The 23,133-nt window shown below is 37.9% G+C and overlaps 1 protein-coding gene across 8 annotated transcripts in view; it reads right to left on the bottom strand.

Moving 5' to 3' along the window:
* Positions 1 to 23,133, bottom strand: part of KCNIP4 (potassium voltage-gated channel interacting protein 4) — a 388,682-nt gene continuing 365,549 nt past the window's right edge. For all 8 annotated transcript variants that reach the window (XM_071432624.1, XM_071432618.1, XM_071432625.1 and 5 more), the window contains 6 exons: positions 20,596 to 20,665; positions 16,230 to 16,300; positions 9,100 to 9,207; positions 7,710 to 7,814; positions 7,079 to 7,141; positions 1 to 163 (listed from right to left, as the gene is read on the bottom strand). In XM_071432624.1, coding sequence (XP_071288725.1) covers positions 116 to 163; positions 7,079 to 7,141; positions 7,710 to 7,814; positions 9,100 to 9,207; positions 16,230 to 16,300; positions 20,596 to 20,665 — 465 coding nt within the window. In that variant the 3' untranslated portion in view covers positions 1 to 115. The remainder of the gene's footprint in view (positions 164 to 7,078; positions 7,142 to 7,709; positions 7,815 to 9,099; positions 9,208 to 16,229; positions 16,301 to 20,595; positions 20,666 to 23,133) is intronic.

Here is a 23,133-nt window from a genome sequence, read left to right as displayed (position 1 = left end):
TTTCTCAGTGTAAAGCTGAGTAACTTTATTTATGATAAAGTGGGAAATCCATTTTTTTAGATAATGTTGCAGAATAGTTCATATTTGTCCATTAGTTGTAGACCTAATGTCTTCATTAAATCACATTTTCAAAGAGCTGCATGGATCGCATTATATTCTCATCCTGTAAAAAAAGACAACACATAACCAAAAATCACACACCATCACAAATGTAGTAGGTGGATATCTATACTGAAATGTAGTAGAACATTTTAGTTAATTGCAACATTCTTTTCAGCTTGTTTGGAGAAATGATTAGCAGAAAAAGGCTGTTAATGGGTCCATGCTTAAATAAGTTTTTCTGTGTATTAATGAAACTAAAACTACTCTGTCAAGAATACAATAGCATATTAAGAAAATTAGATCTGTAACATTTCTGAGGTTATCCATTTATATCCAGGATAACAGAATACACCTAGACAATAAATACTGATGGAATAGTTGTATCAAGTGTGAATCTGTACATGTAATTGTTAGTCCTGTGCAAAGTACACAGGATTCTTCTTGTAATCCTAAGGCTTCTGCTTCATAGTTAGAGATGACTAAGAAAAACAGACTGAAGTGTGCACCACTGCTGAGCCAAAATCAGTCAGTTTGACAAGTATCACCACAGCACTCTTCAGCTCCCCAATTCAGATTTTTTGTGTGTTCACACTGAAGGATGGTGACTGCCTCTAAATGCTACTCCTGCTTTCTGATTGTCTTGCATTAGGCAATTTTTAAACAAAATATTAATCTTTCCAGTTCTATATCATACCAGTGCATCACTCTGTGCTCCAGATTTTATCAGTAGATAACTTTCAGCACAGCAATTAGCAAAAAATATTTTCCTTTGTAAGCTTAACCTTTCAGTGTATAGAAGAAAGAGTTACTTGCAGTTGCCCATATTTGGTGGCATTTCTGGATCAACACTTGCTAGCACAAAACAATATATATACACACAATATAAGAGTTTATTACATGCTCATTTAGCATTTGCTGGTCTCACTGTAATGATCCCTCTCTTTAGTAATTTCTTCAGAGATGATATAGCCATCTTTAATTTTAAGGAATAAAAAGACTGAATTATAGATTATTTTTGGATGTTTCATGAAAAATGTGCATCAAAACCCCACTTCTTAGAAAGGTTATCTCAATAGTATTCTCCACTACTGATAAGTATGTGAGATTTCTGTACATTAATTTTCCAGTAAGATGTGTTCAGTATCAATTCCCACTTAAATTAGTCACTGTTCAGTCTAGTGGGTGATTTGCTTTGTAGAAAATGACAAATCTGAATAATTAGCTTAATTTATGTTATAAAACATGCACAGTGGGGTTTTTTATCTTTGATTCTGTATGTCATCTGAAGTGGTGCTGCTGTAAGGAATGAACTGTGTGCTATTTTGTAAAATAAAATAACTTACAGAAGCAATGATATGTCATTTCAAAAATACACTATATAGGCTAATGCTTGAAAATTTTGTATAGCAAAGCTACTATATTAAATTACTGAAAGTTAAAATAAATGCTTCTTTTCCTCACTGCATTGCTTTGAAACATCAATAAACTAGTGAATGTCACTGATGTAAGGTTAACAGTTTAACTTAAGTCACTTGTCATATAATTAGTACAAATGTTTTGTATATACATTAGCAACTAAGCTCAGTAAATGTGCAAGCAAACATGCTCTGAATCTGCAAATTGTTTTGACACTTCTACCAATTTTACTACATATGTATAATCATGAATGAAACTGGTAGTTTTCTAAAATCAACTCCATATTTCGGAGTCTGGCTGTTTGTTTACAGAAGTCTTCCAATGCCACTCCCTTAGTCAGTCAAATTAGAAGAGTCTTCACAAGAAAATACAGGCTTGTCATAATATTTAGAACATGATAAGTTTTAGTAGCTTTTTTTGCCATCTTTAAAAAAAATACCGAAAAACCAGAAAAACCCCAGATGCTTGCATTGGAACTCTTTGGCAAGTGTATCTTTTTCATTTGCCTCTTTTTTCAGTACATTTTCTACACAAATTTTCATATTAGACTTGTTAAACAGCTCCTAATTCAAGACAAAGGGAGGTGTTAGTGCATATGAAGCATTGTCCATATGAAGCACAAACCTGGATGAATGAACTTTGGCCGATCTGACCTACCTTTATACCAGTTTTTCATAGGTTTGAAATAGTTTCTTTGCTGTTTTCAGGATAGCCCAAACCATCAACACTGTGTATGGAAAGGGTTACTTCTGCAGAAAACACCTGTGCCTGAAGCCTTTTTGTGGTTATCAGAAGGACCATGTCACTGGCCCTGACAGTCACCCATGCACTGTGCATGCCTTAGTCCCTTGACTGTTCTTTGTGGTTCTGCTGTGGATACGAGGCAATGCCCAAGTCAGACCATTTCCCACCAGCACCAACCAGTGAAAGGAGACAGGTACTGAGAAGTGCCTAGTTCTTGAGGTACGCCCACTCCCATTTCTCAAGACCTAGATTTGCTCTTTGGTAATTTATATGAAGCCAGACAAACAGCCACCACTTTCTGGGACTCAGTCTGGCATATCTAGGGCAGCATAGTCCATTTCTCCTGTGGGAGCAGAGAGGCTGCTGGAGTCTGGATGGCAGACTGACATTCAAATGCATGTTTGGGGTAGGGAGGGCAGGGAAATGAGGTCATACACATTCCCTGTCTAAGATGGAGGGAGGATGAGGGGAAGCACCATTCTACTCATATCCTTCTACCCAGTATCCAGAGAAGACAGCACTCAAAGCCTGAATGCTTTATAATTCCCTACATAACTGTTTCAACACTTTTTGAATGGACTGGCCATTCTTTGCAATGGGACTGTGAATTAAGAGCCTTGAACCTCCTGTGTGCCTCAGGCTGTACAGTGCCACTGCACTGATAGTTGTGCCAAACAAGTGCTCAGCACAACAGCACAAATTTTAAGAAAGGCACATATATGCAAAATTAGTGTTTAAGAACACACTGGAGTCTCTTGATGCTACAAAAAAAAATCTCAGGAACATAGCCCAGGAACCTGAAGTAGAACCTCTGTTCAAAGATGTTTTGCTGTGTTTCTTCTTGCTTGTAAAGTAAGCATGCTACATTTCCTTTACTTATTGCAAAACAGGAATAAAAGGGATATACTTCTGCAACTCACTAAGTTGGCTTCTAACTCAAAGTAGAGGAATGCCAGTTTTCAGAGACTGGCAAATCTTGACTGAGATAACCTTCAAAGAAGAGGCTCCTGCAGCCTTTCCCTGGCAGAACACACTTCAGGTCTATTTAAAGATTCAGACATTACCTTTTTAGATCTCATACCTATCAGAATGTTAACAAAAGGTTTTCCTGCAGGTCTGTTTTAAAAGCAGCAGTCACGTTCCTTTGTAAAATATGTAATCCTGAAAAGAGTGAAGCCACATGAACTCCTGAACTGAGTTTCTTGAAGGACTTTGATTGAAACCAGTCACTAGTGGGGTTCTGCAGGGCTTATCCTCAACCAATTCTCTTCATTAATGACCTAGATGAAGGACTCAAAGGAATACTAAGTAAATTTATGGACATCACTAAACTAGGAAGAACTCTCAATTCACTCAAGGTCAGGGAGGCCCTGCAGAGAGACCTGGACCAAACAGAGAGGGTGAATGACACCGTTTAGATTTTGCCTTTTTTCTATGTTCTCTGTATTCTTCACACATATATTTTGTAGCTCTGTAGCCCTTGTATTAGTGACTCGTTTTCCCAGTTCTTTTCCATGGCCTTTCCCTAAAGCAGAAAGACAAAACAAATTCCAGAGCTCCAAGCCCCAGGAAGTACAAGGCCCCTATCCTATCTTGGTTCTCCTCGAGAGCCAAGACTGAGAACAACTCTGCAGGTCCCATTCTCATGGACAAAGTACAGCCAGTGCTGAAGGGGGGCTCCAGAGAATGGGCTTGACCTGGGGGGGAATTGCATCACCACTTGTCCTCCTAATTGGTGACTTTTTACCAATTATGCTAATTTCCTAAAACCTATAAAAACTTACTCACCCCTGGGGGGAAATTGGGCTTTGTGGACATCTTTCCATAACTGCTCCTGAAGGCCTTAAAATAAAGATCCCCTTTTATATCACCTCCTTATTAAAATTATCTTGAATTTCATTTCCAGGTTGGGCAAAAGGTAGCATAATCACCAACCATATGAAGTTTAACAAGGACCAGTCCTGGCATCTGCACTTGGGATAGAGCAATCCTGCTTGTGTGTATAGACTGGGGAACATGAAGCTGGAGATCTGCACTGTGGAAAGGGACCTGGGCATCCTGCTCAATGGAAAGTTGAACATGAGCCAGCAGTGCCCTGGCAGCCAGGAGGGCCAGCCCTGTCCTGGGGGGCATCAGGCACAGAATGGCCAGCTGGGCAAGGGAGGGATTGTCCTGCTCTGCTCTGAGCTGGGGTAGCCTCGCCTTGAAAATTGCAGTTTTGGGTACCCCAATATAAGAAAGACATAAAGCTATTAGAGAACATCCAAAGGAGCCCATGAGGATGGTGAAGGCTCTGGAGGAGAAGACCTGTGAGGAGCAGCTGAGGTCACTTGGTCTGTTCAGCCTGGAGAAGAGGAGACTGAGGAGAGTCCTCATTGCAGTTACAACTTCCGCGTGAGGGGAAGAGGAGCAGCAGACATTGATCTGTGGTGGCCTCTGTGGTGGCCACTGATGGCACCTGAGGGAACCCCTGAAGTCGTATCAGGGAAGTTTAGGTTGGATATTAGGAAAAGGTTCTTCACCCAGAGGGTGGTTGGGCACTGGAACAGACTTCCCAGGGAAGTGGTCACAGCACCAAGCCTGACAGAGTTCAAGAAGCGTTTGGACAATGCTCTCAGGCACATGGTGTGATTCTTGGGATATCCTACACAGGGCCAGGAATTGGACTTTATTCTGATGGGTCCCTTCCAATTCAGTATGCTCTATGATTCTATGAATCCCAACCCCAAACCTCATTTCTAAAACCAAATCTTGATATAAACATGAATTACACATTTTGAAGCACAGAAGTCTTAAAAGAAGAACAGTCTTAAGTGGCAGAGAGACAAAAATTTAGGTAGCAAGATACTTTTTGTGTCAAAAAAACCCATAGCCATCATTGAAGTTAAAAGCAAGGGAAGGTGAGATAAGTAGCATGATGACAATTGTAGCATTCTGTAGCATTCGTTGCATCTCCATCATGTCCCAGTTTAGAGAGCATCTCTCTCACGTGTATTCTGAATAGTTAGAACAGGTAAATAAATCTTCTAACGCACTTGAGAAACTGAATTGCACTGGATAAGGAGAGCAGGCAATTCCTTACTAAAGGTATTAATTTTCTTTTTAAATGAATCATTCAGCCCATCACCATGATTGCTGTCATATGCAGATTAATGTGTCATTTAACTTCCAGAATGCTACAGACCTCAGCTGGGAAATGAATCTCATCTCAGTTTCTGATGATCACACAGGGTTAGCAGAGGAAATGACTTTTGTTGGTATTGAACAAGACTGACAAGCTGGAACCACGGTCAGTGCAACAGAGCACTGCTGACGGATGAGACACTGCCCAGTGCCTGTTGCTAAGGATACACAGAACAGCCACAGTTAGCAGAGCTCTTGGCTGTCTTTTATTCCCCAAAATCAGTGGATTAAAATCAAACAAAGTATCACTTACTAGGTAGCTGCACTCAAAAAAGCAACTCCAATGAATAGCTACAGATGCATATAAAAATAGTCTGCTTCTAGAGCATCTTTGAGCATCTAGAGATTTCCCTATTCCAAATAGTTAAAAACCGAAAAAATGCATTAAATGCATTTATCTTGATAGTCTTGTTATTACCTGTCTCTTTATTACTCTGTTCTCGATATAAGAGACAAGAATCAATAAGCAGGGGTTATATTGCTGGTCTCTGTCAGCTTTGTATTAATCAGTCTGCTGGGCAAGGTATCAGTAGACCATTACTATGACTTCTTAAATTTGTCACTGTAACAAACAGTATCAGGCTTATTGACCACATGAATTTACATAATGTAATCAGGCCTATCATATTCACTCTGTCTAATGTGATGCTTTACTATACACAACAGCCTTGATCTTGGGGTGTCCTGTGTAGAGCCAGAAATTTCATCTATTGGACTTGATTGTCCTGGTGGGTGCCTTCCAACTGAGCATATTCTATAATTCTATGAACCTCTTATCTTGCCAAAAGCTAGTCATTCTTATCTTATACTCTATCATGTTTCTTTTTCTTGCAATTTTAAACTGAAAAATTAACAGGATTTCCTTAAATTTATGAAAATGCAACTGATCTTTCTTCATATCATCTACTGGTCGGAGAACAAGCTGGTTTCTGAAGAGCAGAGGAGAGAAAACAGTCTGTAACTCCTGCTTCAGAAGTTCTCCATCCTGGCTCTAGGGGCCAGGAGCTGCTGGAAGAATTTTTTTCTTGCTGTCAAGAAATTGACAGCCACTTGGGTAGCATAAAGACTTGTGGCTGATAATCATAATCAGTTTACACCCTTGCCTTGAGAAAACTTGTCTGGTGTTAACTCTTGCCATCCAACACTTTGCGAGCCCCTTGCACTCTCTTTTTATAAGGCTTTTCTGCTTATAAGCACATCATAACTCACTGAGAAAATCAGCCATGGAGGATAAATTTTCAGGCAATATTATTATTGCCATGATTTTATGCCAGTTGTGACAGAACTGTGTGCCCCAGCATGAGCAGAAGATAGAAATAAATATTTAGCTGAATGTAAAGAAGCTTTTTTCCACCAAGTGTAAACAATACACTATTAAAGAGAGAAAGGATATTGGCACAGCTGTCTAATAAGCAATGACAGCTTGTGTACAGCAGCTCTTCTGCAGATTCAGGCCACAAATTTATTTACACTGTCCAGTGTTTCTGTGTAATGGTGTACATAGATACTCTACCTTGGGAAAATGCTGTCTCTGGTATAAAGATCACCCTCACTGACACTCCAGAAATCTGTAAAGAGCTGTGATAGAAATAGCCAACAGATACACATTCAGTACTTAACACTGAATACTTACTTTCTGGCAGCTCTCAATGAATTCATCTATGGTAACTACTCCATCTTTGTTCTTGTCCATTTTCTGTATTAAAAAAAGAAAAAGAAAAAAAAGTACAGGAATTGGGTTTGTGTGGCCAAGTTTTGGTAGCAGGAGAGCTACAGAAGTGAGAAGCTGCCAGAAACTTCCCCCATGTGCAGCAGAGCCAAAGCCAGCCAGCTCCAGGACCCGCTGCTGGCCAAGGCTGAGCAATGAGGAATGATAACCTCTTCAGCCCTTTGTTAGATTTTCTCTCCCCTGTTCATTTGAGGCAGGGAGTGAGAGAGAGGCTTTGGTGGGTGCCTGGCATCCAGACAGGGTCAACCCTCAGCAGTATGTTTCTCCTCCTGAATTCCTGTGTGAAACAAGTCATTTTCATTGTTCATTTCAATTATATGACAGCCTAGCAACAACCAGTCCAATAGTCATAGTAAATGGACTATGCTTAAAGAGCTTTTGTTGAAAAAACAGGGTGTGATGATAGGTCTGGGAAACTTGGAATGGAGCCGCAGAGAATAGAAAGGATTACAGAATTGGAAGGATATGTTACAACAATGAAAATCTTTATCTGCTCACTGAGCAGTCTTTTCAGCTTCTGTGTTATGTGACCTACCTGGAAAAATGTTTCCACATGTTGTCTGGGTGCATCTTCTTTGAGAACAGGATAGGTGCATTTCCCCATCATGTCGTATATTGCTTTCATGATGTCAAGCATTTCCTGAAGAGGAAAAAATTATGTTTCTGCAATGTAAAGTGCATTTTTCCCACCAACTCAGAAAAACTTGCACCATTTGGTGAATCCTCAGATGAGCATCCCAGGGTGGGGGGTGCAAGGACCTCCTTACAGTGTGGGCACCCATCACGCCAAGGGGCTCCTGCACTGCCCCTTCCATGGCCTCTTTTCCAGATGACCTTCCAGTTCTTGGATGCAGCAGTGCTGCTCTTTGACTTCTAGAATGTCCACTGCTTTAACTCAGAACATAAGTTTTTAGGATTTGCATTTTAGAATAAAATTTTGGAATTCACCTAGGTTTTTTTTTTTTGACTGAACTGATTCAAGAAGGAACTATTTAATTATTAGAAAATCTAGCATTTCAGCTTTCATAGATGTATGATTTCAATTTCAAATGATTTATAATATGTGAAAGTTCATGGATTGTGGGAAGAATCTCCCAATATCTTATGAATAAAAATAAAAAAGAAGTTCTGTAATGGCAAGTGAATGGCCAAAGCACATCACCTTCTTACAACCTATTTTCCCTAAAGAAAATAAAAACAGCCATGAACACACCTGCACTTATGCAGAGTCCTCCTTTCATACCATAATCTTTGAATTTTGAGTGGCTTGTGAAAATTCTAATAATTTCAAAAACAAGTCATCTGTAGTATGCTAAGAAATTATTCTATACATTACTCTTTTATAATGAACCTGAAGTGCTTTCTAAAAGTGTAAAATTATAAGTGTAATTTTTATATTGGCATGAACCCCACTTAAAAAAACCCTCTCCATATATTTTGATGAAACACTCATTTAGTCCCACTTAAGTATGTGTTTGAATCCTTGCAGAGTAAAAGATGTAGGAATCTTTCTTTATAAATCCTGTTTCAAGTAAAAATTATTAGAAGTAGATTAACAAAATAAGAAACAATTATTGCCAACATACTTAATTTATTTTGTCCAAATATCCTACAATCTATCCTAGGAACTGTATGGGCAAATATGTAGGCATAAGTTGAAGCCAACTATTTCTGTACCTATTATGCTCAGAAACATAATTGCTGAAGAACTCTGAACTTTTGCAATTTCTATAAAGATTTTCCCTTTTCAATGTTCATCTATGCCTTTAAAATGAGACAATTACTCTAATTTTTAGTGTGTCTAACTTCATAATACCTGATAACTTGTTAACACATTCAGTTTGACAACTGAACCATTCTTCTCTGAATGCAGGACTTAGCTAACAACACTTACTTTCAGTGATTACATAAGAACTAGATCTTACCTCTTTAGTTATATATCCATCCTTATTTATATCATACAAGTTGAAAGCCCAGTTCAGTTTCTCCTGTACTGTCCCTCGGAGTAAAACTGAGAGACCCATAACAAAATCCTAAATAGACAAAAGGTCTTGGTCAGTTTGGAAATGAGCAGTTTTCCTCAAAAACTCAGAAATCCAGAATAATAAAAAAAGATGTATTGTTCCAAATTTCTTTACTTCACTGTGAGTGCTAATGATTTCTGGATTAACAATCTAGGCACTATTTCCTATACTCATATTAATAAGTAAATTGAGTAATTTTCTATAAAGTAAACATAATTTTCTGTTAGTGGTTGTAGCCTCTGAAAAGACTATGTCTCACATAAGCAGTTCCCGTTGAAGTGAATACCAGGAAAAATCCATCCCCATGGTTCAATGGTCCAAGAAAAGCTTAAATGGTAGCTAAGCACAGGAGACCAATTTGGGGAAAACTGTGTACTAAGGAACATTAAATTCTTGTTAAATCTCTACCTTGTTAAAGTGGAATATGTAGTTCCCAGATCCCTTAGACCAATCTGTTGCATCCAATCTTTCAAACTTCATGTACAACACTGCACACCTCAATTCTTACTACTTTTATTGGAAGTATGATAGGGAATAATAAATATATTACATGTCCATGTGCCATTTTAATGTTTTTGTGATGTAATGCTCTATTGCTGCAGAGCTATTCCACAGAAAGCAATCAGAAGGCATTTGAGATTATTTGTATGTAGTATATGTAGTATTTGGTTATAGATTTTTATTTCATATTAAATACTCTTTTGACAGCACAAACCTCATTTACATTTATTGAGCATTGTCCACATTGGAGAAAATATCCACTTCCATCACCTCTCATCTGTATTTCTCAGCATGTTAATATTTTGTAAGCAATAGCTTTTTCTTTTTCCCTAACCATTTCCTCCACCTCTTTTTATTTGATAAGCATATGAAACCATAAATTTGTGAAACTGCCTTCTTAATACATTGAGCAGAATATGGCAAGTGAGTACATTTAAATGTGTCTTTCTACATTGCTTGCAATGACATACAGGAAGTGTTAGAGTAACATTAGAGACAATTAAAGCCAAAATATTTCTTATTTGCACCAGCAAGGTTTTGCATTTTGTCTAACACAGGAACAATGGAACACTGAGGTTAGACATAAATTTAAAAGGCCTGGTGTACCACAAAGTCAAATAAATATACCTGATACACTGAAGTACACACAGATATCATGGACTCAGGGGGTCTAGCAGGCACAGACAACTCTTCTGACAGCTCCAGACTTTTTAACAATTCAATTGACATGCTCTGGCTGTTCTTAGTCTGTCAAAAATTTCTGTCTTATTGGTATATGTGCCCTTTGGGGTAAATGGGTACATGAATCTTGAAAGAATTTTGCTCATCTTGTCTACATATCAATGACTAATTGAGGGTCACAGGGTTAAATCTCCAAACAGTTCTTTAACAATGTACTATTAAACATTAAATTGTTCAAGAAATTCAGAACAGATTTGATCACATTACAGCATTAGCAATTAACCTTTTAAATTCAGTACCATGTCTTCAAGTCTTTTCTGCACAGTTTTACATTCTTGATGTAGCTTCTCCTTAAGTCCTTTGTGAAGGGGCTCAGTTGCATTATTTTCTTACATTATATGTAAGAATTGTGAATTTATTTTTATTTTGGCTGAGCAACATTTTTAAAATTTATTTTATCTAAAATAAATCCATTTTTCTTTTCTTGTTCAATTCTCTTTGTAGCTTTCTGTGATGCACCACCTGTGTTAGCTGACTTCCTAGAATCATTTCTACCCCCATTTCCAAGGCTACCCTTGTATCATCGGTTTCTTTAAAAAAAACCTTGACTTAATATTGTTTTTCATGGGATTTGGGGTTGTTAAAAAGCAGAGACAACTCAAAAACCTTCCAGGTATGTGCTCTAAACATTGCAGCAGTGAGTTATCTCCTTCCATATTGCATCAACATGTTTTGGGATCACACATAGTTCAGGTGCATTGCCTTTGTCTGAGCATTGTGCAGGAGTAATCTCAGGAACAATAGAAAGAATTGTTCATAATAAGAAGTTGTGATGAGCTGGACAAGGACCAGCTTGGATGGGAAGTCTTTTCTACATGCTTACTTTAAAGCAACTGAAGAACAGTAACAGAATCACACAGAAATGGAGTATCTGATTCAGTGGATATAGGCCAAATCCACAGGGTATTTTGGGCTAGAGCCTTGAAAGGCAAAATGCTCTGTGTGGTGGAAGGAAATGTGTGTGTCAGGAGCAGTGCAGCCATTCTGTGTGTTAAGGAATAATCCAGTGCAGAAAGCCACAGTAAAGCAGCAGTGTAGAGGGAAGCAGCTAAACTCAGGAAGCAGCTGCCCATCTTTTTGCATGGAACCAACATCTTAGTGATGCACAAATCACACACACAATTTAGCAAAAGAGGATCAATACAAGTCCCTATTACAGTATTAGAGCACCCAGATGCCGTTTTCCATCCTGGTTTAGACATGTAATTTCTAGGGAGGGAGGAATTCTACTTTTAGAACCTGTTTATTTTTAAAGAAAATGTCACCATACTCGGACACATACATGCTCTGAGAATGCTGCCACTGCCCACTGAGAGGGATGGTCCTGCTCAGCTGAGCACCTAATGGGGAGAGGTGCATCTGATCTAGGGTGACAAAGGAGTCTAAAACAGGAAGTCTGAGCTGAGACAACTCTAGGTTGGGTCTTTCTTCAGTCTGTGACAGTGAAGTTAGAAATACAAAAGTCTCTGTCTCCATACTTGCCTTTACTCCTTTCCACAGTTTCCTGTTTGTAACTTGCCAGTTTCCTGCAAAACATGCTAATACCTGTTAAGACCTCCTTCTGTGCCTAATTCTGAATCTTCAAGAAAGGGGGATGTCTCACTGAAAGGTTGCAAAATGCAGCATCATTGCACCTGTACCAGAGCCTGTGTGTACTCAGAGCCTGCTGACATTTCTGTTCTGCATACAGCTGTAGAGAATGTCTGGTTGTGATCTGGGATGAACTTGTATTTGTGGGGTTTTTTTCAGCAGTGATTAATTATCTCCTAGCAAGGTTGTTGATGACTTTCTGATTGCTTTATCTCTCAGTAAATCTTTGGGGATAATTAGTTCATTAATAAATTAATTAACAAGCTTATTAGTGTGCTGTCTCAAATCCATAGGAAAGCTTAAAATTATTCACCTGGTCATGTGTTCCTTTATGTCTTTTTCAGAAGTAGGTAGAAGTAGGTAGGCAGGAAGCTTAATCCATTTTTAAATTTAGATTTCAGGATTTTGAAAGGGAATCAAGTGATGGCACAGAAGTGGTGGAGGCCTGGTGTATGTGAAAAAAAAAGGTCACGGAGAAGGAACTGCTCCTAAAAGGAAATGTATTTCTTTGTAGCTACTTTAAATCAGATGGTGTTAAAATGCTTATGAGATCACCACTTACTAAAAAAAATGAGCTCATTTCCTACATGACATGGACAAACCTTTTTGTGTTGAACCCACAGAATCATGCTTGTGAACCTCATGAAATTCAATGGGGCCAAGTTCAAAGTCCTGCATCTGGATCAGGGCAATCCCAAGCTGAAATAACAGCTAGGCAGAAAATGGATTTAGAGCAGCCCTGAGGAAAAGGACTTGAGGATATTGGTTGATGACAAACTCAACATGAACCAGCAATGTGGGCTTACAGCCCAGAAAACCAACCATGACCTGGGCTGCATCAAAATAAACGGGACCACAAGGTCAAGGAAGGTGATTCTGTCCCTCTTTGCCTTCATGAGACCCCACCTGGAATCCTGCATCCAGCTCAGGGGCTGAATGACATGGACCTGCTGGAACACGTCCAGAGGACTGGAGCACCTCTGCTATGAAGACAGGCTGAGAGTTGAGCTTATTCAGCCAGGAGAAGAGAAGGCTCCAGGGACACCTTAAAGCACCTCCCATTATCTAAGGAGGGCCTACAAGAGAGCTGGGGAGGGACTCTGCACAAGGACATGTAGGGGCAGGACAAGGGGGAATGGCTTTAAACTGACAGAGAGTAGGTTTAAATTAGCTATTAGGAACAAATCCTTCACTGTGAGGATGGTGAGGCACTGGAACAGGTTTCCGAGGGAAGCTGTGAATGCCCTGTTCCTGGAAGTGTTTAAGGTCATATTGGATGGGGCTTCAAGCAACCTGCTCTAGTGGGAGTGTCCTTGTCCAGGGCAGGGGGGTTGGAACAAGATGATCTTCAAGGTCCTTTCCAATCCAAGGCATTCTATGACTTAGTTAACTGCTGCCTTCATAATACTGCCTTGGACACCACTTTTATTATTAGTGAAATATGAAGTTGTGTTTGATCTTAAGAACTGTACTCCTCCATGGAAGTGAGTTAGAATGCTTGCTCATTTATTAACTGATATATTTTGGTTTTGATTAAATATGACAGAAGTCTTTAAACATCTCCATTGTATTTGGGCACAGCATTGTGCTTTAAAGCACTGAGAATTTGTGGGATTATTTAATGACTTTCAGAAAGGTCACATTTAGAGCAACCTCAATCTGCATCTACAACAAATGGAGGATACTAATTTGGATATTTTCATGTGTGTGCAATGAGCTTTACTTTGACAATATGTCTAAAGTTAATTAGCCTCCATTTTTCTGACTGTGTGAATAGCTTTGAGGCCAGATCTTTATTTTGGCTCAATGACAATATACATGCAGCAAATGAAAACTTTGCTTTTATATCTGTCTCTGTCTAATGGAAAAAAAGACCTTCACTAACATGCCCAGAGGCTCTCCAATAGTTGGGTCACTGGGTCTTCGGAAACTCTGTCATATTAAAACAAAACTAGTTCACAAAACAAATGAAATAAACTAGTCTCAAAATTAATACAGTCATGGGATAAAGAGAGATAAGTTCAAGCACCTAATTTTATAAGTTTGTTCTTTATGCTATATAAATCCTTCATTTAGAGATCCTGGCTTGTTACCAAAGAGCATATAGATGTAAGGACGACAAAACTCTAAGGACTCTAAGGACACAGCAATCTCACCAAGAAATGTCAATTGAGGTGTGCATTTAAGTTGTGCTCAGATCTAACTTTTCATTGTTGATGGTTGAAAATTTGAGGAATAAAGGGCAAAAAGCTAAAGTAAATTCTCTTTTTTTTACCTACAACTCCAGCTACCACTCCTTCATGGGAAATTGAGTGTGCAACACATAAAAAAAAAAAGTCATTTTTATCAACAAAAGAATTTTGCTGCCATTTCAGATTTTGATAATCTTTTATACAGAAGATAGCCAGAGTGTTTTCATCATAGGTAATTATATTAAATTGTATTTACTCCTACACTTTGATATAGAAAGTACTTTAGAAAGAATGATTATTTTTTTCTCCAAACTTCTAAACTACTCCTCTACCTTTTGAGCTGTTTACTTTTGTTGTTTTTCTAATGGAAATTACAAAACTAGAATAAAGGTTGGAATAGAAAGAGAATGGCACAGCTGCACCTAGGATTAAAAGGAGCAGGAAAAAATGAGATGATTGTATTTTGCATATTTCATAATAGCTTCTTCTACATTTTGCAGCTTTTTTCATGTGATTAGGAAAAAGCCCATACATTTTTAACTTCAAGAGGATGATTTTAGAATGGCCATCATGCAGTTTGTAAGTATAATGTTTCTACAAGGACACAGAAGCAAGAGTCTTTTGACAGCAGTAGAATTATGGTGGATTCAAAATTAGTGCAGATAATATGAAAGTCTGGATCACTCATGTCTGCCTCGATATTGAACAAAAGTTCAGCACCTCTGCTTTTATTTTCCTGATTTATTTTATCCAAAGCCCTTTGTTCATGCACAAACCTGTACTCTGAGATAATCAAAGCGCTCCAAATCCAGTGCATTTCTTAAGACTTTCTGCCTGAAATGCAAGTGTCAACAAATTGACCAGAAAAGGTACAAAAATTTTCTTTCATTCCCATTCTTTTTAATGAAAATTGCAGAAATAATTTACAGCTACTTATTCTAAAAATATTTTTTCTCAATATGCCTGCTGTTGCTGTAACTGAAAGATGGGAAGTTTAAGTTAGATATACAAAAGAAATTCATCACTGGGAGGGTGGTGAGGCACTGGCACAGGTTTCCCAGAGAAGTTGTGGATTCCCATCCCTGGAAATGCTCAGGACCATGTTGGATGAGGCAACTTGGTCTGCTGGGAGGTGTCCCTGTCCATGGCAGGGGGTTTGGAACTGGGTGATCGTTAAGATCCTTTACCATTCTATGATTCTATGATTAGCTCAGAAGAATCCTTGCATATTACAAGAAGAGGTGTATGTACAGAAGACATGAATTAATCCTCCATTTCTACTCCTAGTGAGTGTATTTATCACAATCCAATCAAAAGTTTAAGGAAATAATTACTTCATTATAATCAAAACCAAAGAAAACATGACAAAACAAATATATCCTTTTGCAAATGAACGGTCTTTTTTTTTTTTTTAATTCTACAGCTTACAATATTATCTCCTTTGCAGTATTTTGTACACCCTGTTCTCATCTACAGTACTGAAGTAAGGTCCCTTTTTTCCATATTATATTGTGTGGATGACATCAGCCTTACCAGGGAAAGGCAGAACTGGGAAAAGAGATTGGGCAGTTATATGGAGGAAGAATGAATTTCCAACTCTTGTACTTTTAAAACATTTGCTTTAAAGCCTTTTTCTAGAACTTTCTGGAAACTAAGTATGAAAAATCAGATTTTGATTTTGACTGAGTCATCCCCATAACATTAGTTGTAGTTCAGAGATCTCCTCTTGCAAAGGCAGAGAGGGAGAACTATTTTAGGTAACTTGTGAATAAACTGGGTTACCTTTTAAATTGTCAGATTTTTTAAAAAATTATGTAGTAGCACAGTCTGAGTTACCCTAATGGAATATACAACTGTAAAGCAATGACTTTTTTATTACATTGGAAAAACTTGAAACTTGAGTCACATCAGCTAAATTTTCCCTAATGTGAGTCCACCAAAGTGGACTTCATTACAAGGAATGGCAAAGTATTCAATTTTATAGAAATAAGCAACGGCATCACTTACCTCAAAACTTACAGATCCATTGTGATCAGTGTCAAATGCATTAAACAGAAAATGTGCATATGTTGTGGAATCTAAAATTTAAGCAGAAAAAATATTGACAGTAAGTACATTTTATTTAATAAAAATTAATTTAATTCTATTAAAACTATTTGATACCAAGATATATTTTGATACCAAAATTTCATAGCAAGACTAGCTTTCCACTGAAATTTAAATTTCCTTTTTGGCAGGAGAGGAGGGATAAGATATAAGTGCAAAGAAACCAAAAATGAAAATTCTGTTCTGGAATATCTCTATTCATTTTTTTTCCTGTGCTTGCTAATCATTGGTACCTGAGCAAATAGCAAAGATGACATATTACTGTACTCTGAAACAGCCTGTTGTAACAGGAACACTGACTGTGACAGGGATCACATGCCTACCATGGAGACTGTGTTCATTTTCTCCCATTATATGAGGGAAGCAGACACTGCCCTCACCACACCATGTGTGCTGGTTTTGCTCTGCACACAGATCTGTTCCCCAGATTGAAGTTGATCTTTGCAGAAAGCTGCTGCTGCTGTTGGGTCCTACGCTCACCCACAGGTGAGAGGAAATCCTCTCCTGAGAAGCAGATTGTTAAAGCTGGCTTGCTGCTGAATTCCCATGATCGTGGCATTAGGGTTTGGAAAAATTGGCTGTGACTCACTAAATGGTCAGTAAGACTCTGAAAGATGACCTTAAACAAATCATCCCTTCACTATTTGCATACTTACTAAACCTCCTCCCCAGTGCATATTGACTCATTTCAGAAACCCACACAGCATGAATATAAATCTGTCAAGACTGTAACTTCTGTAAAGATCCTTTCTTCTATTTCCACTGAATGCCTTCTAAAAGGCACAACCTGCTCCAGGAGTAATATATTGTGAGGAGAGCACTTATCCAAAGACAGCCCTCTGGATGTAAAGTGGAAGCTGCTGGGGTTAAGGGAAGTCAGCTGTCCTCAGTGTTTTTCCTTCCCTCAAAATCATGCAAATTAATGAAGGATGAGGGCTTGTTTACTTTTAATACTCAATTTTCCCTTTCTACCTCATATGTTTACAATAATTTTAGGCTAATTAACATAAACCTCACAAATTATTAATAAAGGGCAAAGTGCTATGAAATCAGCATCCCCTTTGCAGAACAAAGTCCCTCTCATGGAAAAACCTGATCAATGCTGAAATACCATTTTCTGATTTCTTGGCATTAACCCATTTTACCTTTTATATCAATCCTGCAAACCTTTATTTTTTGCAGCCCAAACTACTCTTTTGTATTAAACTGAGCAACAGCCTGGCGACACTTAGCTGAAATGCCACCTTGAGGAACCAGATATACCAAAACTGAAAGCTTTGTGCTTCACAGATTCAGACCTGAAGAAAATTCTCTAGTCTTACTTCAATATGTTTATTTTGTGTGATGTGAGATAATCATAACAAGAAAAAACTGCAATCTTTAAAACATGTCTGTTAACACATTTTCAGAAAATTAAATCCCCACCACCACTATTTGAGTCATTCATTCTTCCATGTGTCCTCTAACCACTGTAATTGCTTAAGCACAACTTGGCAGACACATTCCCACTTCAGCTGAAAAATGTAAATTTGTTGACTAGAGTTTATATTTAGCATTTTAATAGTCATATTTTCTATAATCTACTGAGACTTCTGTTGTGCAACAGAATATACTATGTAAATCATCTTCAGGGAAAAAATGTGTTCTAGAGGTATAATTACTGTAAAAGGAATTTTAAATACCTTCCTATTCTTTGGCACCCATTTCTTAAAAACACCTGAAATATTCCTGGCTATTTTATGTAGATGTACAGAAAACAGAAAGGAATTTTAATTTTGTTGCCCATACATGATACAATATACTACTTTTTTGTATGATGGTATATGAAAAAAAGTCCCTAGTTGAAAAATATTTTTTCTGGTAATCTCTCTGAAAAAAAAAATAAAAATCAAAAGCGTTTTTTACAGTTGTTTGCTCAAGCAAGTCTGGTCTGAAATTTTGCTTTCAATACCACAGCAGGATGAGGCATGCTAGTATTTTAATTAGAGCTACTTAGTTTGATTTCCCCCTTTCCACCCTAAATCTTGAACATCATTTATTTTAGACAAAATCTTAACTTTTTAAATGAAATACAATTTCTTTCCAAGGATCTGATATCATAACTAGTAGGCTAATTTGCTATTTTAACAGGTTGAGATAGGAACAGCTCTTAAATTATAATTCCCTTGAAAAACACCATCAAAGCATTTTAGACATCAGAGGCAAAAACCAGTAATCATTACACATGGAAGAGTAGGAGTTATCAAACTCCAAGCATGATCTAATTTGTTCACAAGTGGTAAAGGAGTGTAACAATTATTCAGTGTGTGGATTCTTATCCATGACCTACTGGGCTGAAGAAAAATCCCAACTTTCATTTCAGGTGATCCACTGCAAAAAATGCAGGGGGTATATTCATTTACCTGTATGGCAGTGAATCTAAAAAGAAGTTCCTGGAGTGCCCTTTCTGGCATGGAAAGCTTTTTACAAAGCTACTTTTACCTTTTAAAATACATTGCTTTTGCTGCAATCCTTTCCTTTGTGTCATTTCCTTTCCTTTGTTACTCCTGTGGCACCTTGTCCTATTTGTAATCCTCCTGTACCTGTCCTGGACAGTCTTGGAATTTGCTTGAGGAAGTGACTTGCTGGATGACATTGAAAAATTTCTTTGGTTGCCTTGAAGCTTAAAATCTTATAGACATAATTTTGTTTGTTCAGATATGAATTATGTATTGAATATATGAATTGTCATAATGATACATCGTGTTGTACCTGGTTTTTCATCACACAGACAATTGGAGCACAGACCTACATGTTTTAATTTGGGGAAAACTTTCAAGATTCTTCTTTCCTCTTTAATACTGGGATATACATAAAATCATTATTTTAAGAACAACTGAAATTTAAAGGCCTCAGCTGGACACATAATTTTGACAAGACCTTAAAGATTTAAGAACTCAGTCTGGTTTCTTAAGTAGACATCCCAGTGCAGTGCAACCCTCCTCCTCCAAAGGATGCCACTGCCCTAAATGCCAGAGGAGGATCAGCATTAACACCAGGAATAGGAGTAGAAATTAGACATTTTGTATAATCCATTTTAACTACATTAATAGTTTTTCCTCTCTGTAACAACTAGATCTGGACTAATAAATATCAGTCTTTTAAGATTACATTTACTCTCACAATATCTTTTGACTTCACTTTTAGTGAAGTGTGCTTTCTCTTTGCTCATAAAAAATTCTGGGTGTAACAATAGGAAATATGATAGATTTTTTTCTATTAAGTGTAATAAAGGTGCACTAAATCACATAGAATTGTTTTCACTACCCAAGGGCAACTACAAAATATAATATTTCAAACTGTAATTGTTAGCTTGGTCTAAAAGTTTACAAAGAGACACAATCAGTAGGCAGGTCAACCCTTCTAGCCTGTGGTTCATTTCTATTGAGTGTGCCTACTTCTTAATGATTAGAGATGGTAATCTGCACTGAATGCTGCTCTTTACCTTCTAGGTCTTTATTCAAAATAAAACTAATGGGGAGATATTTTGTTCCTACCAATTAATATGGGGTTTTAAATAAAAAATGAAAAGAAGGAGTTCTGAACAGTCCCAGAGAACTACATAAATCTCAAGAGCTCTGGGAGAAGCTGAAGAAGTGGGGTTGTAGGAGAATACGAAGAGGGGTAACTGAATAGCAAATACAAGAGGAAGAAAAGAGAGGAAAAAAATTCAAATTGAAAGAAATCTGAGGTTCAAGGAAAAAAACGTGTTACACAGTGTTACACATTTTTGTGTTACCTTCATTGCACTAAAAAGATAATGGAAATTTAAAAAATAAACAAAACTCCTGGAAATCAGTTAATTGAAATCAAGGTTAGCATTTAAGAGAAATCCCATAGAATTAAAGGGGGGGTTCTGTTGTTGATATAAGAGGGTACCTGCAGTGCCTCCAACAGTTCCTCCTACTGTGAAACGTTTTTTTTGAGTAAAAGAGAATGGGCAAGAATTTTTAGAAAGCTTAAAGGAAAATAACCTACTCAGAGAAACTTGCTTTAATGGTATCCATCACAGCTAGTAACTTCATAACAGAAGACTGACTTCATGTAGATACCATTGCATTTCATTCAGAAATGCAGATTTAAAAATGTGTCCAACTATCAAGGAAGAACCCCTTGAGTTCAGACAGAGCTTGAGGGAACAATCTTGTTAATTTGAGCAAGAGGCTCTTGTCAGACTTAGGAACTAGCAGACATATTGCAGTACTAATTATGTCTGCCAAGTACTTACCTCCCTGTGGAAAGAACTGAGAGTAAATCTCTTTGAAGGTTTCTTCATTGACAACACCACTGGGGCATTCCTGGAAAAAAGTAAATGAAAAGAAATGAATACCATCCAATCTGATCCACTCAGCTCATGGGTTCAGGAGACCATCCACAGTATGTGCGTAACCGACACACTAAAATGCATGACTTTGCACTTTCAACCAATTATTAATGCACATTATCACACTGAAGTATCTTCCTAAAGAATTCCCATGAGACAAAAAGTCCTTCTATGCCATGGATCTCAACTTCCTTTGAGACCTGAGAGACACAGGTGGGCAGCAGCCACGGTGCTGCTGTGGGTGGAGCTGTTGTTGGAGCTGCTGTGTCACCTGTGTGCCATGAGCAGTCACTCCCTCAGCTGCAATCAGCATTTGTGTGGCATGGAAATCAAGCAGGAATGTAAACACTTTGGTATTGCTGATAGTACATGCAGTCACATTCTACTGGAAGAGTTCTATTCAAGGAATTCAAAACACCCTGCCATTGAGGGTCTTGTTCAAACCTTGCATGTGGCATTCACATTCTCTGAACAGGATTCCTTTGCCCAGGGTTTTTCTCCTGGGAAGCTGAAAGGCAGCGAGAGGCCTCAGAGAAAAGAAAAACAACTCTTATCTCATTTGCTTTGCCTGTGTTTTGCTCAGTGGAATGTGTTTGGAGATTGTTTATCCAAGGTGATTTCTTGATTGGACTTTGCTGAGTTATTTCAACTCTGGCCAATTGGGGCCAAGCTGTGTTGGGGCTCTGGAAAGAGTCACGAGTTTTCATTAGTATCTTTTTAGCATTTAGTAAGTATCTTTTCTGTATTCTTTAGTACAGTATAGTATTCTTTAATATATAAAGAATATATAATATTCTTATTATAAGAATATTACAAATATAATAAAGTAATAAATCAGCCTTCTGATAAGATGAAGTCTTCCTCATCATGCCTTCCTTCATCGGTGGCCCTGCATTTACAATACTTGCAGATCCTTTTGCCTCTTTACACCTTTTTCATAAATTGAAATATGTAACACAGAATATGTAGGAAGTTTCTGAATAGAGTGATTAGAAAGAAAATGAAAGGAAGTGAAGGAGAATAAAGAGGGTGAAACCAATCACTTATGCAAAGAGGTAGGAAAAGCAGAAGGAATACTGCAATTGATTACTATGTCAAGCATAAATACACAAGACCAGAGAGCTGATTTCTAGTCCTAATTTTGCCAGACTGTGCAAAAGACTTTGGGCAATGTACTTAATTTTTTTAAGCCTTAATTTCTTCTTTAATGCAAAAAGTTTTAAGGTTCATACTTTTTTTTTGACTATTAGCATGCTATTTGGACTGAGGACTCAAATATATGTGCTCCTAGTCCTAAACTCACTAAAATTAATAGCTGGAAATGGAGATCAAGAGTAGTGTAACATCTTTTACCAATGTAATAACAACTTTTCCTGGGAGAAAAAATAGTATTTCAATTAGATCAAATAAGAACCACTGAGATATTCATAGTTCTGGCACCTTCTGCTAAGAAACAAATAGTGTAATCTCTAATTGAGAGACAAATGCATGGTCTGAGAAATGTATGTCAAGTCTAGGATTATCACGCTTTTCTGTCAATTATCCTTCGCTAAATCAGCTTTTCATCATAACTAAGCACATGCAAACATATAGCAAGAAAGAATTCTGTTTAGTCAAAAAAACAGAAACAAACATCAGTGTCAGAGATACACATACAAAATTACTTGTCCCTGGGCACAGAGGCCGATGCAGGCACTGATGTCCCTGATGCAGGCAGAGCTAGAGCTCAGGTCTCAATCAGATTAGATAAATACTGACTGCTGAGCAACACTGCCTTTGGAACCCAAGCCTTTGGGGAATGGGAGGAACAGGGAAATGAATCTCCACCCTTCATTAGGTAAGGAGCAATCCATAATTGAGAAGGCATCTCCCTGTCTGTCATGTCTTTGGGTATGAGGGCACTCTTAAACATCTCTCTCTCTTACCAGCTATCCAAAAATTCTGTAGTCAGACAGGCCACTGTTTCTAGCAGGTTTACAAGTAACAAGCATTAGGACAAGAGGAAATGGCCTCAAGCTCCCCCAGGGGAAGTTCAGATTGGATATAGGGGAAAATTTCTTCACCGAAAGGGTTATCAAGCATTGAAACAGGCTGCACGGGGAAGTGCTTGAGTCACCACCCCTGAAGATATTTAAAAGCATGTGAGTGTGTCCCCTGGGGACATGGTTGAGTTGTGGAGCTGGCAGTGCTGGGTTAATGGTTGGGCTCGATGACCTCAGACATCTTTTCAACCTTGATGATTCTATGATGCTATGATTCTACTATGCTGCTTGTCTTTGGGAAGCCTTCTGGAGTTGTATAAGGGCATGCAAAAGAGCAGTATTTCTACTTGGATTCAAAACACAATAAAGAAAACATCAGTGAATTTTTCAGATACTCATAGAAATAATATTATAGTTATTCAACTTAGAAAATGTAACAAAAGTATTATACAACCTCCTC

This window comes from Agelaius tricolor, unplaced genomic scaffold, assembly GCF_023055355.1.
Source record: "Agelaius tricolor isolate 1412-34295 unplaced genomic scaffold, bAgeTri1.0.p SCAF_8, whole genome shotgun sequence".
Classification (NCBI taxonomy): domain Eukaryota; kingdom Metazoa; phylum Chordata; class Aves; order Passeriformes; family Icteridae; genus Agelaius; species Agelaius tricolor.
The sequence above is the reverse complement of the archived record's forward strand: the minus strand, read 5'-3'. Positions and strand labels throughout refer to the sequence as shown.